The sequence below is a fragment of the Thermobia domestica genome, chromosome 12 (assembly GCF_964235325.1).
Source record: "Thermobia domestica chromosome 12, izTheDome1.hap1.1, whole genome shotgun sequence".
In the NCBI taxonomy this organism is placed as follows: domain Eukaryota; kingdom Metazoa; phylum Arthropoda; class Insecta; order Zygentoma; family Lepismatidae; genus Thermobia; species Thermobia domestica.
The window spans coordinates 10,209,502-10,227,165 of record NC_137465.1 but is presented as its reverse complement, the minus strand read 5'-3'; the positions used below and the strand labels follow the sequence as shown (position 1 = coordinate 10,227,165).

Genomic DNA, 17,664 nt, shown 5'->3' with positions numbered 1-17,664 from the left:
CATATTTTAAACGTAGATACTTGATCTTCATTGCTTTTGTACCATCATTTTCTCAATTTGAAGTTTTTTGCATATCATGTATACGAACACTAAAACAATGTTTGAGATCCAAGACTTGGGTGAATTAGTAGGGATGCACAAGAGACAAAATTTGTGACTATTTCGTCTCGAAAATGTGCTGTAAAAGTGATGTCTCGACTCGAAAAATGCATATTTTTCTATTGGAAGAGCAGTGTCTCGACTCGAATCTTGTCGGGAAAATCCTGTCTCGACTCGTCTCGTGCGCATCCCAATGAATTATCTTTGCCCACGGGACTCGAGAAATTTCTCGTCTCGAAAATGAGACGATAATTGTTGCGTTTCTTGTCCCGTTTCGAATTTAAAATGGCAAAAAGGTACAACATCTAGTTTTTGTTTTTCTTATGCCACAGTGAAATATTTTCTAGTATAAACTGTCAAGGCATTTCTAAGATGTTAGCTTCAAATGCAAATTAACAAGTATCTCTGACACTTTCATTCAAGAGGTCAACCCTTTGGGAGTTCGTTCGACAATACGACTACAATTACTAAAGTCTTATGTGTTCTTATTTCTGTGATAATTCAGGTTTGAACTTTCTATAAAGTATTTCTACTAATAATATCGATTCAAATATTATTAAAACCAGTGGCGTATTTAGGATCTTGTTTCGGGGTGGGGACTTGAGAATCAGTAACAAGCATTTGTGTTGTATGTATAATCCGAAAACATAATAATAAAATTATTTTGAGGGCCTTGAGCTCGATAGTCTCCTAAATATGCCACTGATCAAAACATTATTGTTATAATTATTAGAGCAAAAATGTAAATTACCTTTTAAAATTTTACCAGACACGTATGATTATTGCGTTATTCACACAGAGCAATATCATGATGATGGAGCAAACTTTTCAGTGCTGTTGAGTTACAGGTTATCCGCGTACATAAATAAGTTCTTAGTTTCTGGTAAATTTTCCACAAAAAAAAGAAAAAGAAAAAGAAAAAAAAGAAAGAAAGAAAAAGTGGCACCCTATTCTTTGTTCTGCACCTCTACTTAATTAAATTATATTGTTAACCTTAACTGTATTCGATACAAGTGTTATATTAATGAGTCAGGAACTAATTGTTAACCTTTCTTTTCCTCTTTTAAAAATTAATAAAATCACTTATTATGTTCTGTCTTGTTCATTTATAATAATAATTATTATTTTCCAAGTGTACACTGAATATTTTAAATATATATTTTAAACATTCTATACAGAAGAACCGCTACTGCAAGGTTTGGTCCCGCGAGATATTAGATGACTAAGTTTTATCTCGCAAGACTCTGGCCAGGATAGATTTCGTCCGGCAAAATTTTGATTATGCGAGATTTTGGTCCGCGAGGTTTTCGCCAGGCGAGATTGTAGGCCGCGAGATTTTGGTTGAGATGTTTCACTCGTAAATTATCAACAGATCAAGTATTAATTATGTTGTGATGAATGGTCAACTACAAAATAGAAGTATGCACGAATGTGGATATACAGGGTGGGCCATTTTAATTAATCCACGGAAATATCTGAAAAATGATAAAACATAGAAGAAATTTTTGAAGTACACGTTATATATTGCTAAGGGGGAAAACCAATTCCGCCAAAAGTACCCCTCTCCGCCCCCCCCTAAATGGGGGTAACGGGGGGTAACTTTGAAATGTCAAATGGGAACATGGGTCGAGTAATACCTCGTTCGAAAGGTCTTGGAAAACTAAGTAACGCTGTACCAAAAGATGTTTCATATTGTGCACCAGTTTCAAAATGGCCGCCATGATATGGTTCGGAAACTCCAGTACCCGTAGTATGAAAACCATGGAAGGTAAATGAATGGAACAAAATTGAAATACGTAAATATCATAAGGCATATCGAATGATGTAATCCCTGTGATCCCAGTGGCCTCCCTGAAGGGGTCTTGTGGGCTAACTTCAAAATTTCAATGTCCGACCGGACAACGGTTCGGGTGTACGCTTGACCTACCCAATGCTGTTTGGAAGGCAGACTTCATGCATAGAGAATTGGTGCACTAAGTTAACGCGGATGGCCACAGTTACATTTTGATTAAATATTAGTATTCATGTCATATTGTGAGCTTGAGGGACGAAACGGTGTGTACGTATATCCCCAAAATGCTTTCTGAATAACCAGCACGCATTGCATAAAAGTTTCTCTTTTTTTAGTTACTACAGCGTCATCCTTACAAACAAATGTTTCAACCACACCATACCTATTTGTAAGGTTAGCCTTAATTTACGAATTAAAGTAGAGTTCTCGTTTGAACTTTCACTTTACTTTCCACCCCACTCACATACAGAGCGCAGGGAGAGATTATTTTGCAGGACTTGGATTTCTCTCTATACATTATGGCAATTTTACTCTAATATTTTTATCTCTGTTGTATTATTCTCGAGCCTTGGAACACCTCCGTGGTTTTCCTATTTAATTTTCGTTATTTTCATTTATGTCTAACCGTATTCATACTATGAGCACTAGACGTTTTCTTAGACACAGTCACCATGTCTTTGCGATCATTTTGAAAACGGTGTCTCATGTCGAAAATTTTCTTACAGAAGCTGTTTGATATTGATTTGTCTATGTAACGTGATGTTACTCGCTTCAAGCTGCTATATGAAATTTTCAAGTTGGCCCCGGATACCTTTCAGTTGGCCCTTGGAGTCACCCCGACAACACTTCTCGATGTGCGTTACGTCAGTTAGCTACTCCAGTTTTTCTTTTGTTGATTTATCTCCAATCGCTTTCATACTACGGGTACTAAACCTTTTCTTTGACACGGATACTATGTTTCGGCGGCCTTTTGAGAACACTGCCGTTTCACATCAATCGTTTTCTCCTGCAATATGTTAGATTTTGCAAGATTTATCGAACGAGGTACCACTCGACTCATGTTACTATTTGAAATTTTGAAGTTAGCCCCCAAGACCCCTTTAGGGAGGCCACTGGGATCACAGGGACCACACCGTTCGATATGCCCTATGATATTTACGTATTTCATTTTGTTCCATTCACTTACCTTCCATGGTTTTCACACTACGGGTACTGGAGTTTCCGAACCATATTATGGCGGCCATTTTGAAACCGGTGCACAATATAGAACATCTTTTGGTACAGCGTTACTTAGTTTTCCAAGACCTTTCGAACGAGGTATTACTCGACCCATGTTCCCATTTGACATTTCAAAGTTACCCCCCGTCACCCCAATTTAGGGGGAGCGGGGAGGGGTACTTTTGGCGGAATTGGTTTTCCCCCTTAGCAATATATAACGTGTACTTGAAACATTTCTTCTATGTTTTATCATTTTTCAGATATTTCCGTGGATTAATTAAAATGGCCCACCCTGTATACAGGTGTAGATCTTTCTATGAATATATTTTTATTGATTCCGTGCGATTTGTGATCATTTTAATTTACGACAAGATCATTACTGTTTATCGCCAAAGTTGATTGAGAGATTGATAAGATTCCTCAGACGAAAATAATAATTCCGGTAATTTGCGACCAGCCGGTAATTGGTTCTTTAAATGAATCAAAGGAGTTGGTATTATGAACTACGTATGGGAAACAAGGAAAATCGTCTCTTTGTTCAAAAGTGATGTAATTGTAGATTCCTAAGATGTAACCTGACGTTGGTCAGCGAACTAAGTCAAAATACTCTCTCTCACACACACACACACACATCATGCATTTTATATATATATATATATATATATATATATATATATATATATATATATATATATATATATATATATATATATATATATATATATATATATATTCTGTAAATCAGGTTTCAGTGAAAAACAAGTGAAAAAATATTTCACTTGCTTACCCTTGGGATACCAATATCAGGTTCAAATTATCTAGACCCTCAAAAATATTGTAATATTTATTTATTTATTTTGCATATTAATGTTACGCACACGCCTGAAATTCCATGATTTATTCTTTCATCTTCCCAAATATTTCTTTTAAGATTATAAGTTTTATTTTTTAAAGTTATAGGTAGACTATATTCCTTATTTTGGAAAGCAACATATTGATGATAATGCTTTCAGTTCTGCTTTCTGTCTGTCGTGTCTCCTTTCTACACCGCGCAAGAACCAAGACAGGATCAAATATAAGTTGAAAAATAAAAATAGGGAAAGTGCACCCTGTTGACAAGGGTTGTTATAAAATACAAGTAAAAAGATGTGTAGGCAGATACGGTTGTCTCATTTCTGACAGCAGTCAGTCTTGCTTTCCGCAACCCTTTGCTCTTCCGAACCCTATGATCAGATCGTCAACTAACATAACTTCGAAGATATGCATTCTCCACATTATTAGATGAACGATCTTTTCTCATTTCGTAACTTGTTTTCCTCCCCTACTAAGTTTTTGAAGATCAGTGAGGAGCAATGGTGTGAGTGAATCAGGGAAGATTGTATCTGCACCTCCACGAGCAGGAAAAGAAACCCGGCAGATTCTCCAATACCTGAATTTGTTGAGTTGATTTGAGTTAATTTTAGTTTAACGTCCCTTTCAGCAACGAGGCTATATGAGACGTGGACCTACTGATTAACGTGGAATCCGAACCACATGAGCTCCCGCCGGGAATCGAATCCGGGTCTCCCACGCCAAAGTCGCGTACGCTAACCGCTTAGCCACGAGGGAACTCTATACCTGAATTTGTGTATATATTTACAGTGCTGTCACATTTCTTTGTAAAAAGTAATATTAATGACCTATAAGAGCTAATTTAAAAATAAAAAAGTTAACATGTAGTTTAAGGAGTAGCTTAACGTCTGGAGAAATTTTCAACTGCATAAGACAAATAGTGTTCATAATACTTTGGAAAGAAGGTCACCATGTTATTATAATAGGATTGATGATTGCAGCTGAAAATGTTAGACACGGCTTTAAGAAGGAAAATGTTCAATATCTTGCACAACACTTTCTTCTCGAATCAACTGAAAGACGAAGTGGTGCTCTGACAAATTATGAAAAGATATTTTTTTAAGGTACGTAGGAGATCCTGGTTTTCAGGGGGAGCTAGGGGGCCTGGTTCCTATAAACTTTCCGTGACCTCTTCAGACCACGGAATAATACAAAATGCTATTATTATTGCAAAAATCTTAATTTAAATATTTGTAAGAGAATTCTAATAACTTGCCCCTCCCCCTTACATATTCGTGGCCTCCCCAAACCTTTGTGGCTAGTTTCGGGCTTTGCAAAAGATATTGGCGTTATTCACCTTAGCGTGTTTGCACACGACACCGATAAAATCGGAGGAAGCCCCGATAATATCGGTGTCGGTGTCGGCGTACTTTGCACACGTCGCCGACAATATCGGTGGGAGCCCCGACAATATCGTTGCCGGTGATGAGTGAAGTAAGAGACACACAAAAAATCTTCTCCATATATGAAAACAAATAAAAAAAATAATAATTGGGAAAATTATTTTTTTTAAACAAGGACTACAAAAACTGTTCTGAAGAGGTGTGGAGAACGGTACAAAACTTAGAAAAAATAGTCCTATGCCTAAACATGTTTAGATTTAACAGTGCCGTTTTAAATAGATGCTGTAAACATATTATTTTCGTTTCGATGAGAATTGATGCTGCTGTACATTGCAAACTATATTAGTTTTAATTTTTGTTGGAACACTGTTACATATTGTATGTAGGCTATATTATTTTGTTTTCCATGAAATTAACATTAATGTCATAGTAGATTAAATGATAAGATTCGAATTAGTAAATCTGTTTTACATTGCTCCATACATACACTGGCGCAAATCCCGAGGCGATGAAGGGGACATGTCCCCTCCAATCTTGGAACTGGGGAGATTGTCTCCCCAATAATCCGATTTGAAATGTGTTTTTTGGGAGAGAAATTTGATTGTGTCCGATCGCCAGAAAGGAAAGTGAGATGAAATTAATGTCCACTCAGAATAAGCCTCAAATCTGCCCGCCTCTCAATGTTGAAGACAACTCTGCTCCCCTGATCCTCCACAGCATTGTTTCTCGACTACAGAAATATTTTGAACATCGCTATATATATAATATGGAAACGATCCATCCCCACCCCCTCTTAATGTTGAAGACAGATTTGCGCTGTTGCATACATACCTGTCGTTTCTCGTTTCTTTTTGTCCACGAACTCAAAATCCTGGGCAAGGCTTGCACAAACTTTTCGCCATGCTTTTTGCTTTTCAATTCTGTCCTTGAAAGAGTCTGTTATCTTATCCCATATGCAAGGTCTACATTCCACAAGTTCAATAAGGGTTAAAATATCGAATGGAAAAATTCCTGCCATCTCTAAAAATCTAAGCAAAACTAGAAAGATACGAATGCAATAATACACAACCTTTTCATTCAGTCACTGTAGCTAAACTGCAGAACTCTATCAAGGGGTCGATCCCGGTACAAAGGGGAGAGGGAAAACTTGGATACATAGCTTTGGTCTTTGTTTTCAATTGCCATTCTACAAATTATTTTTAAAAAGGGGGGATTTGGGATAGTTTTGGAAATGAGAAAAAAAAATCTGCAACAAGTGAAGCATGAAGTCACATCCCTATTGTTGAGATCACAATCAAGAAAATGCCAAATGAGTAACTTGTCTTTGGAGCCTTGTAAAGAGTGTTTGATTGTGCTGGTTTCGTTTCAAAATAATAATAATTCTACTTTGACTTGTCAACAAATATTCTATTCAATCATTGCTTATTGAGTGGAACCGGGAAAAGTGATCTGCACACAATTCTGATGAAAATAAAAGAAACTAATAATAATTAGGATTTTTTCCATATGCAAATGTTCAAAGTGTATCAAACTTTGAAAATTACGCTTAAATTAATTTCCAGAATGTATTAAAATTTAAAAGCATTAATAGATTAAAAAATATACCATCAAAGAGTGTGTGTGTGTGAGAGAGAGAGAGAAAGAACAAAAATAAAAAAAGGAGCGGAAAATAATCAAGAAATTGGTTATCTAAATTTCCTATATTCTATTTGGTAATATCTATTTAGAGGGAAATCAGTACTCTTCAGACTTCCCACATTTTATATTTATTTAATAAAGGGAATTAGCTACTTCAAAACAGAGAATGTAAATAATAATAATAATAATAATAATAATAAGCTGTTCCGAAGTTGTTTATAGGACAAGATAATAATAATAATATTATACAATTGTAATAGAAAAAATGGAAACAACAAAATTCCAAATACAAGAAACGAAACAAGAATACACAGCGCCTTGTCACTCACTCTCTTCATCTAACCCGCTGGCCGGCCGACATTATCGGTGGCGTGTGCATCCAATCATAAGAAAACATTGCCCCCGACAAAATCGGTGTCGGCGATACCGCCGACAGTATCGGGGGCTTGGCCGACAGCATCTGCGTGTCGGAGGATCGGCCGATAATATCGGTGGCGTGTGCAAGCTACGATTTGAATACATTGAAGTCGATTTCATCGCCGACATTATCGGTGGTTCCACCGATATTATCGTTGCCGTGTGCAAACGCACTGGGCCGTTGCACAGGCAATTTAACAGGAGGCAAGATTATGGATACACTTTCCTACAACAACTACTGCATTTCAGGAAACTAAGAATGAATGATCCCAACGGTACACATTCCCGGATGCTATTGATGCATTGGATTGCACACATGTAGTAACAAAGAAGCCGCAAGTCCGTGGGGATGAATATATAAATTGAAAAAATGTTTAATCAAACACGAACTTTTTTTTTTACAAGGTTAGACCGTTCAAGGGGTACACCCTTTCTTCGGGAAGGGCATGAAGGGAAAACAATGGGATAGGTGATAAAAAGTTGAGGGCTAAGTGATTTAAATTTTATTTTTATTTCTATTTTTATTTCATTCCTTTGGGTTTCGCATGAATTCATATAGTTGGGTTTCCATATTCTGTATTCAGGACATCCATTTCATATTTTCGTACTATGCAAATAGGAAGCGCATTTTTTAGGTATCCATAACCTGCGAGAAGTTTGAAACTAGGTCATCCACGGAATAATGAGATGAATGCGGTTCAATTAGACAGGACAAATGTGATGCACTTTGTTTTCGATCTTATATAAGTTATAAATATTTCAAAGTATTCCTAAGAATTAGTAATGTAGTCTCCGTTTCTCATTCAAGTTGTTAAAATGCCTTAAAAATTTGCTTTATGTGTAAATGTCTTGTATACATTACTAAATATTTTGGAATTTGTGTCTCAGAAACGCCTTTATTTTTAAATATTTTTGAATGTTTGAAATTAAAAGCTCTTCTTCCCTCTATTGTAGAAAGCAGACAATACAAGTTTATTGAGCACTTGCTACTTGTCTCGGAGCATTTGCTTTACGAGTAGGGGAAAGTTTTATTTATACCAAAACAAAGAGCAGTTGCTCGACACTCAGAAGCAAGTGCTTGTTTTTAATTATACGACCCAACGTCTGATGCATGGGAGCAAACTCACAAATTCGGAACAAATGGTCAGTTCCGTATAAATAAAAATAATTCTACTCAAGCTAATCGTGAGCAAATGCTTATTGTCCTTGGCTGGTTAGCAACTGTTCTAAATTTGGTATAAATAAAACCGAGCAAGTGCTTAAGATTTTTTGGAGTTCCTCAGTATCTTGCTCCACTTCAGTGGGGGTACAAACGTGACTACGGCCCCGGGCGCTGAAATAATGGGGCGCAAAATTCGGGAGAAAGAAGTATATATATATATATATATATATATATATATATATATATATATATAACCCCATCTGGATCCTGCCGCCTACAGTCGGACAATTTGTCCATGCCCCAGATGCCGCGGTCGGATTGCCGGCGCCGGACACCGGCGTCTTTCCGCGCGATTTTCCAACCGAAAATGAGCATTGAATGTGCCGGCGCCGCCGTCGAAAAGAGGCCGGCATAAGGGAGTTGGCAGAGGGTCGGAAAGAGACCTTTCCGACTGTTTTGCATACTCTTACGGTAGGCAACAGTCGGCAAAGTTCATTTTATTTTACGAGTTTCAACCGCTTGCCTCCTCGGCAAAAGGTCAACAACTTTGAACAAGTAGATCGTCGTGCCGCCGCGGATGGATGCCGGCTGCCGTCGGCGGAGGCAATCCCTCTTTCCGACCACGACTTCCTGATGGGGAATGGAATGAAAAAGTAATAAAAAGTGCTCAAAATCAAGGAAAAGCAGGGTTTATTTTTTAAAAAATTTCTTACGGTTCGCGCCAACCATGGTGGCGCTTTGCGGCCAGGACACCGTCGTGTACTCTCGCCCTGGGCGCTGATTTCCCAGGGCACGGCACTGCCCAGCTTACTCAACAAAAGTTGTTGAAAGCGAAGTAGCTGAGTTTATGATCCCCGAAAGAAGACGTAAAGAGTATAAATTGCGAAAGAACTCTGATGTTCTGAACTATAAAGAATTTTACAGATTTCAGAAGGAAAATGTTAAATGGCTTGTACCACACTTCCCTCCAGAATCAACTAAAAGACGAGGTGGTGCTCTGACGAATTATGAAAAGATGAAATTTTCTTTAAGGTACGTAGGAAATCTTGGCTTTCAGGTAGGTGTTGCAGAAGATACTAGCGTTACTCAGCCTACCGTGAAAAATGTCTTCTGGGAAGTTGCACAGGCAATTAAGCAGAAAGGAAAATTGAAGATCTCGGGAGAAAATAATGATATCCCACACTGGCATGATTTTGAGATACAAAGGTTTGAATGTTTGGGTTCGTAGTGACACTATTGAGAAACCTGTAAGGAAACATATATTAACGCTCATAAGCTATCGTGTTTTGACTGGCTTTCTGTAAAATAGACGAAGTTTTTTAGTGGAAATAAATGCACGTTTTGTAAATAATAATAAACAACTATAACATAAAGTTGTGGATTATCACTTTTTACGGTAACGAAATTAGAACACTCTAACATAACAACAATTTCCTGTGAAGACACCTTGCCTTTTTGGACTCTCTCCTTGTTATCATCATCATAACTTTAGGTGCATGGGGTCCCGGGTTCAAACCCTGCTTCCGCCAAGTGAACTTTGTGGTGGACAAATACCGTGTGCGTGAGTTTTCTCAGGGTTCTCCCGTTTCCTCCCACTTTATTCGTTCCACCATTTCATTCACTTCTCATAACCACCGTCTCCTTTACCCTAACCGGCATAACCGTGGGACATAAAGCTCAAAGATTTCATTTCATTTCATTATTGAATAAACTTTGACATATGTGCAACATGCGTTCATTGGGATCATTAGCAACACTTCAAGATAAGATACATTGAAAAGACAGGCCATGTTATATTATTTACGCTAATGCAAATATGATAAATGGAAGTAAAAACTAATTAAGACATACTGTTGCATACAACTGTTGCAAAATATGCGTCCATGCGGCAAAAAGTGTCTGTGTTTTTTTTTTTTTTTTTTTCGGAACTCCGAAAGTGTAAAGACAATGGTTGAACAATAGTTAGTTAATTATTAGTGATACGTTAGTTAACAATGAGCGTAGTTTAAATGCTTATGTGTCAATATTTTTTTTTCTGAAAAAATAATATTCATAGAAAGAAAACAAAACTACCACTTTCTGCAATAGCAGCTTATCATGTAAACAAGCAAGTTGTGCAAGCTACAAATGTTTCAAACTATTCATGAGAATTAGTAATGTAGCATCTGTCTCTCTTTCAAGTGGTTAAATGTCTTTAAAAATAGTTCTATGCGTTTTTGTCTTGTATGTGTTGCTAAATATTTTGGAATTTGTATTTCAAAAACGGTTTTATTTGTAAATATTTTTGAATGTTTGAAATTAAAAGTTCTTCTTCCCTCTATTGTAGAAAGCAGACAATACAATATGTTCATTGAGCACTTGCTACTAGTTTCGCAGCATTTGCTTTACGAGTAGGGGAAAGTTTTATTTATACCAAAACAAAGAGCAGTTGCTCGATACTCAGCTTGCTCAGAAGCAAGTGCTCGTTTTTATTTATATGACCCATGAACTATAACTGTATGACTTCAAACTCGGGCATAACACTGTAGTAGCAGGGCATAACACTGTAGCAGCAACCCAAATCATTTGTCATGCGAAAGGGGAAGGTGCAGTGGATCACAGCATAGCAACTTAGTTTCTGAAATTTCATGCAAGTTGTAAAAATTTCGAAGATCAACTAAGGTCCAGCAGCCCAGGGTAACAGATTCTGACGTCATACGACAAACCACTGAGGAAAATCCATCAATTCAACTCGGTGTGCTCCAGTCCACTGTAGTGTGTCACCTTCACGAACTAGGGAAAAAGCATCAAAAGCTGCCGGATGCAATTGACCCCAGCTCAGGCCCAGAGGAGAGTTTATGTGTGCCGACAATAGTTGCAAATTACGCGTCACATGCTACAAAAAATTGTTTTTTTTTTTTTTTTCGGACTCAGAAAGTGTAAAGACAATGGTTGAGCAAGAACCAGCTTCCAGAATCAGTCTCCAAACAAGCCGTTTCGAGGATAAAATCATGCTCTGTATGTAATAGAACTACAAGAAGGTAATTCACTTCGAACTGACGGTCGTACCATCAATGGCGACCTTTAATCCCAACAGTTGTAATGCATGACTGTTGCACTATGCAGAAATATCCAGAAGCCAAAGCGCATCCTGCAACAGGAGAACGTAAAATCGCTCGGCTCGAGAGACGCAAAAAATATGTAGGAACTTGGTGATATCGACTTGGTGTTACATTCGGAATATATTCCTGACCTTGCTCCTTCGGATTACTACTTCTTTCGGTCTGTGGCGCACTTCCTGAAATCACAATGCTTTACCAACTAGCAGAAGGTGCAAATAGCAGTGACTGACTTTTTCTTCCTCTAAGAACAAGACGAGGTATCTACGTGGAACCCAGGAACTGGAAGGAAGGTGACTATGAAAACAATCCAACGCGAGGCTCTATATTTTGAATCTTAACCTGTTTTCATAGTACTGTAATAAATACAGGTATACTGTGTACGTACCGGAACACTGCAAGACATGTGACTTATCCTTGTAAATGAAAGTCATGTGTGGAATCACATCACGGGAAAACGGCCCAACCGTTTGAAATGAAGTTTGGACTATAGTTACCATATCACCATGGTCGATTGCAGCGCGGGCCAAGAGGGAGCAATCATCCTCCATCTTTTAAAAAATTGTTCGCTTCTTCGAAACACATGTCAAATCATATATTTTCTCATCCACTATAGAATTTAATATGTTTACTGTAGTTAGTAATGTTATTTAATGTTTGGTAATTACGTTTTTTACAGGCAGTATTACGTGCACCAAGGTGTGTATATTCGCGACTTCAGCTATGTAGCGGACTCCTTTCTCCTTGGAAACAAAACCTGCGGCTGGCTATCGCCTACCTTTAACTGGTCTTTTACCATGTCACTTTAATTAAAATGCGTAGAGTCTATTCTAAAGGGGGTAGAGTAGGCTCAAAATTTATGTAAAAAATACTGTGTACCACGAGCCCGTCATGCTGCCTAGATAAATCACATGTTTCGTAACTTTAAAATAGAGAGATTTGTTTACCAATTTGAATAAATGATTATAGGATGTTGCTTATTATTGTTATATTCAGATGAGAATAGTTCATGAGAATAACTGAACAATTGAATGGTTCTAGTGTCCTCGGTAAAAATAAACAAATACTAATTCAGATGCATCTTATTATAAGGTCACAAAATAATAAATGCAGAAATTATAATGGATAACAAATTAAGCCTGTCATGGAGAAAGACCTCCATGCACGGAACTTCTTATGTGTCGCTTCTTTAGCATAATTAATTATAGTACTTACAGGATAATTTGATTGCATGAGATGAGGTCTATATTGAAAAGGTTCCAAATGGTCGACTAACTATGCCCGTTCTGACTGACCAACTAACTGCTCAAATGACTGACTCTTTGTTTACTATTTGTTTAGTTTAAATACCCCTGGTTTTGGCTCTTCATAGGTATAAGTTCTTTATTTTGTTTTTGTATTTTGTCATTTTCACTTTCATCTTTAGATTTCACTTTGTTTATGGAACCTCAGCCTGTTTCTTTTTATTTTTAATTTCCGAAGTTTTTAATATACACCGATGTGTTGAAAGTTACATTACACACCATATATGAATTCCTTATTAAAAATAAAAGGACTCATGTTCAAAATTTTCATTGTAAAAGAGGGAGATTTCTATCTTCACATTTAAAACGATCTTGCCTGTCATGTGTGATCTAATCAGAGGAAAACTGTTGAACAGTTTGAAATGAATTTCGGAACATAGGAGATACCTACCTCGAGCTAAGTTATTATGTTATTTTAGTTAAAGCGAGTATTCTAAGGGGGTACAAGAGGGATCAAAACTTATACCGAAAACATTGTATCTCACTAGCTCGTCAAGTTAGAATGATGAAACTTGGTATATATACTTTTCATTGAAAATAAGGAATCAAGTATCCTAGCTCAATTTCTATATTGTAATTTCTTTTTGGTAGAGTCAACAATAGTCCGAGATTAGTCCTTCAGCAGTTTTATTTTAAAATAATTATTTATACTTAGAATAAATTAGAAAGTTTCTCTGTAATATACAAAATGAGCGTTTTCAATGTTTGTTCTTAGCATAGTAAAGTGGCCTCGGGTCATGAAGATTAGAATTAGCTTTGCACGGGAACCCCTTTGTTCATAGCAGCCTCCAGAGTGTCTGTAGCGACTACAGGATACAGTTATATGGGGAACTTCCTTTGTGCTTAGCAGCTTTCAGAGGTTTAGTTATAATAAGGAATTCCCTTTACTCATGGCATCCTCCGGGATTAAGTAAAGTGAGAACTCCTTTAGCCAGTGTGAACTGTGGAGCAGGTGTTGATGGTTAACTGATCAGTTGTGGACTGAAAATTTGGTGTTCTTTTGGTGTCCTTTTATGGGTGGCTTGTGGGCGAGTCGACCATCTTCGGTTTCCACTGTGTCGGCTTCGTGTCTTCCTGTTACTTCAGAGTATTTTCTGCTTTCTTTATAAACAATAGTGCTTTTCAGTAGTAAAATGTGCACTAAGGAATAATACACACTGAAAAGTGGAAATCCTTACAATATTTCTTTCGCAACATTGGAATCAGCGTTGTCTGTTATTTGTGATCTATCACGGGAAAACATCTAAAAAGTTGGAAAATAATTTTGAACACAGTTAGTACCTGCCTCAAGGTGGGATTTTATCGTATTTTAATTGAAGGGCGCGGGCAAAGGGTGTTAAGGGTGTCATAATATTTTTCAGAACGGGTATTTCACCTAGTTTATATTGTAATTTCCCGTATGATTGTGTTTACAAACACCCGGCATGTGCTTCTATTTACAAACATCAACTCAGTGAATCTTACTATGGATTACTATAACAGGAGACGACGGAGATGGTCATGTGATGAAAAAGGAACAACAGCGCCACCGCTTCATCTGGAGAACCCATATAACGGAGAGGATTTCAACGACAGCCATCAGTTTTGACTGGTTTGCAGTGGAGCCTTGGAAATACCTCACCTAAACCCAAAAGCTCTAGCTTGCAGTGGAGCTCTTGGTTTCTTTTCCCTCCTGGCTTCCAGTGGAGCCTGGAAGGAACCTTTACGTCTCTGCTTGTAGTGGAGTATAGGGAGATTTCTTACCACAACACCGGCCTAGCTTGCAGTGGAGCTTCGTCGTGGCTCTAATCCCTCTCTGCTTGAAGTGGAGCATTGGATGTCCTACCGTTCCGAACATGGCTTGTTTTGTGATGATTCCTTCCCGAGACTACCAGAACGAAGGGACATCTCCTTTAACCCAAACATCAGAAAATTTCTATTTTGTATTATAGTAGAATTTTGTAATAAAATTTGGTGGTGGAACAAAACGATTGTGGAATGTGGTTTGCTCTACCTGCACCTGCACAAACAGAACTTTACAATACTTATTCCACGAAATAGAAGTCAAAAATAGCTGGTTACCCTACAAAACATCCAGTAGTTCTGCATTTTTGATATGTTGTATATGTCAGTAGTTTAGCGAAAAATTGTTTTTAAGTTTAATGCTTCATCAATATCTTAAAAAGTAATAATACACCGTGAGATAAAGTCCTGCCCTGATTATAAAAATTTATTACGGAATAACCGTTGGACAGAATAATGTAAATTTTAATCCGTTACATAGGTTAGTATTACAAGTTTTTTTAAGACCAATAGATGGCACTAGTGTTACCCAAGAGTGTCGCAGTACGGCGGGTTAGTTGGCGAAATGGCATCGAAGCAGGGGAAAGCGCAATGCGTGCTGTGGTATCACGCTCTCCCCGCCACAGACATTACTCCACTCCACTGGACTTCTTTTTATGGGGCTATATCAAGGACAGAGACTATGCTGACGTTGAGGAACTGAAGGCTAGGATACAAGGAGTTGTGGGTACTGTGACACAAGACATGTTACAAAACACCTGGCGGGAACTGGAATATCACTTAGACATTTTCCGAGCTACCAACGGGGCACACGTTAAAGTGGTCTAACGTAAGTGGTCTTTAAAAAAATTGTAATACTAACCTATGTAATTGGCCAGTATTTACATTATTATGTCAAACGGTTCTTCTGCAATCAATTTTTTTAATCAGGGCCAGACTTTAAGTTCACCCTGTATGTATATAATCGTAGAGCATATCAAAGAGGGGGAACATAAAAGAATATTTTAAAGTTACTGATGTATAATATTTACAATTCATTCCATTCTACAACGTTTTGAAGGGGGAAAGGAGGTTGAGCTGTAGAAGAAATAGATTCAATGTTCAATTCTTCTTGAAAAGCAGAGGGTGGGTCGATGTTTTCTTCTTCTTCTTCTTCTTCTTCTTCGTCGTCGTCGTCGTTGTCAAGAAGTAATTCTGGGCGGATTTCGGTGGATTGGCTGCGGAATATGTTGCACATACTAGAACACTTAGATCTGCCTTCCTGTAGCCGCGGTGTATTTACAAGAGACGGTTTCTAACAGTGAAAAGAACGCCAAACTTTACTGTTGTAACAGATCTAAGTCTCTGCTTTCTCTCTTAATTTAAAAAATAAAAATATATCTTACCAATTCCAGCTTGTCCTATGACCCAAGAGAGACGAAGAAACATGATGACTCCCCAAATGTTGAGGAGGCATCGAACCAAGACGCCCTGAATCCATCCGAATTTTGTTGTGTTTGATGCAGCATTGTCTTCCGCGGGTGCTTCCTCCTGGGTGCTTTCTTTCTGAAAAACAACAAAACAAACACACATCATAAATGATAATATTACTTGAGTTTGCACTTGTATTTTATTTAAATACTTATTGTAGACGCTTCGAAACCTCTTCCAGGTTTCAGCATCAGAGCAAATTTAGAGTTACCTTTCAGCTAGACAAAGCTAACTTGCATTGACTATAATTCTCGTTTTCAGGACAAAATATTATTGTATTTTATTTTCCGTATATCTATATTAAGTAAGAGATACAAAAGTAAGGGATAACATTATAAGAGCCGTTCCTCGCTCTGTGAGCGATTGTAGCATCTTTATGTACTAAAATTAAATTAATAAGGATTCTTATAAAAGAATCTATACTTTCACACTTTTACCGTGCATCGAGAGACATGCGTCCGAAGTTCATTATTTCATAGGGAAATTGTTATGGTTGTTATCAATTATATTGGCAATAGAAATATTGCAGATAAATTTTAGGTCAATACTTGAAGGCTATTTCTAAACAAAAAATATTTTCTTTCCCTCCCTTTCTTTCTATATATTGGTAGGGATTTCTGCATGGGACAGAGGGAACACCTTCTTCCCTTCCTTTTGTGTCTCCAAATAAGATTTACATTATGCTAAATATTATTTTTCAAAAGGAAAATAGTCCCATCGCTGCCTTACTGCATTCGAGCTCCATATCGTCTCTTCTGGAAGGGTGCAATGCCGTTTAACATTCAGTTGTTGCAGGTGGTACGAGAAATGTTTTCTTTCGAATAAACCCGAGCAGACATAAAAATAGTGCGTTTGACCTGTTCCATCCACTCGTCCCTTTCGAGACAAAGGGGCGCAGGGCCGTCGCGTAGGGGCGTCGGGACGACAAATCAACAAAATTTTAAAAAATTCATATTATGTTGGTATACTATTTAAAAAATGTAAATTCAGATTTTTAATAATGATCAGGCCACGGCTAAGTAAAATTTATTTATTTATTTATTTCGTAAGGACAACACAACATGTTTAATGTCCAGTTATAGTATCGTTTACATACTCATCTAACGTACAATATTATATATACGCAAATATACGTTGCTTAATTATGCAGAAGTTATTGCCTGACAATTGTTTTGAACTTGTTTTCGAACATTACTAAATACATCTACCACATGAACTCTAATAATTTCGTTATATGAAAAATATAACCTTATAGATGTTGATTCTTTGTAGAAATCCTGTCTTATGCTACAAATTAAACCTAGGTTTCTATATGCACTACTGGTTATTGTGTTAACTTGTTGAGCATAGGTTAATTTGCTATCAAATATAATTCCAAGATCTTTGATAGTATTTGGGGTAGACAAGGAAGTGCCACTTATTGTATAGGTAAAGTTAATTGGATTTTCTT

General features: G+C 37.3%; 1 protein-coding gene across 1 annotated transcript in view; it reads right to left on the bottom strand.

Annotated features, from left to right (window-relative positions):
• Positions 1 to 17,664, bottom strand: part of LOC145666327 (bumetanide-sensitive sodium-(potassium)-chloride cotransporter-like) — a 190,997-nt gene that overhangs the window by 150,737 nt on the left and 22,596 nt on the right. The window contains exon 2 of the mRNA XM_081733431.1: positions 16,130 to 16,289. Coding sequence (XP_081589557.1) covers positions 16,130 to 16,289 — 160 coding nt within the window. The remainder of the gene's footprint in view (positions 1 to 16,129; positions 16,290 to 17,664) is intronic.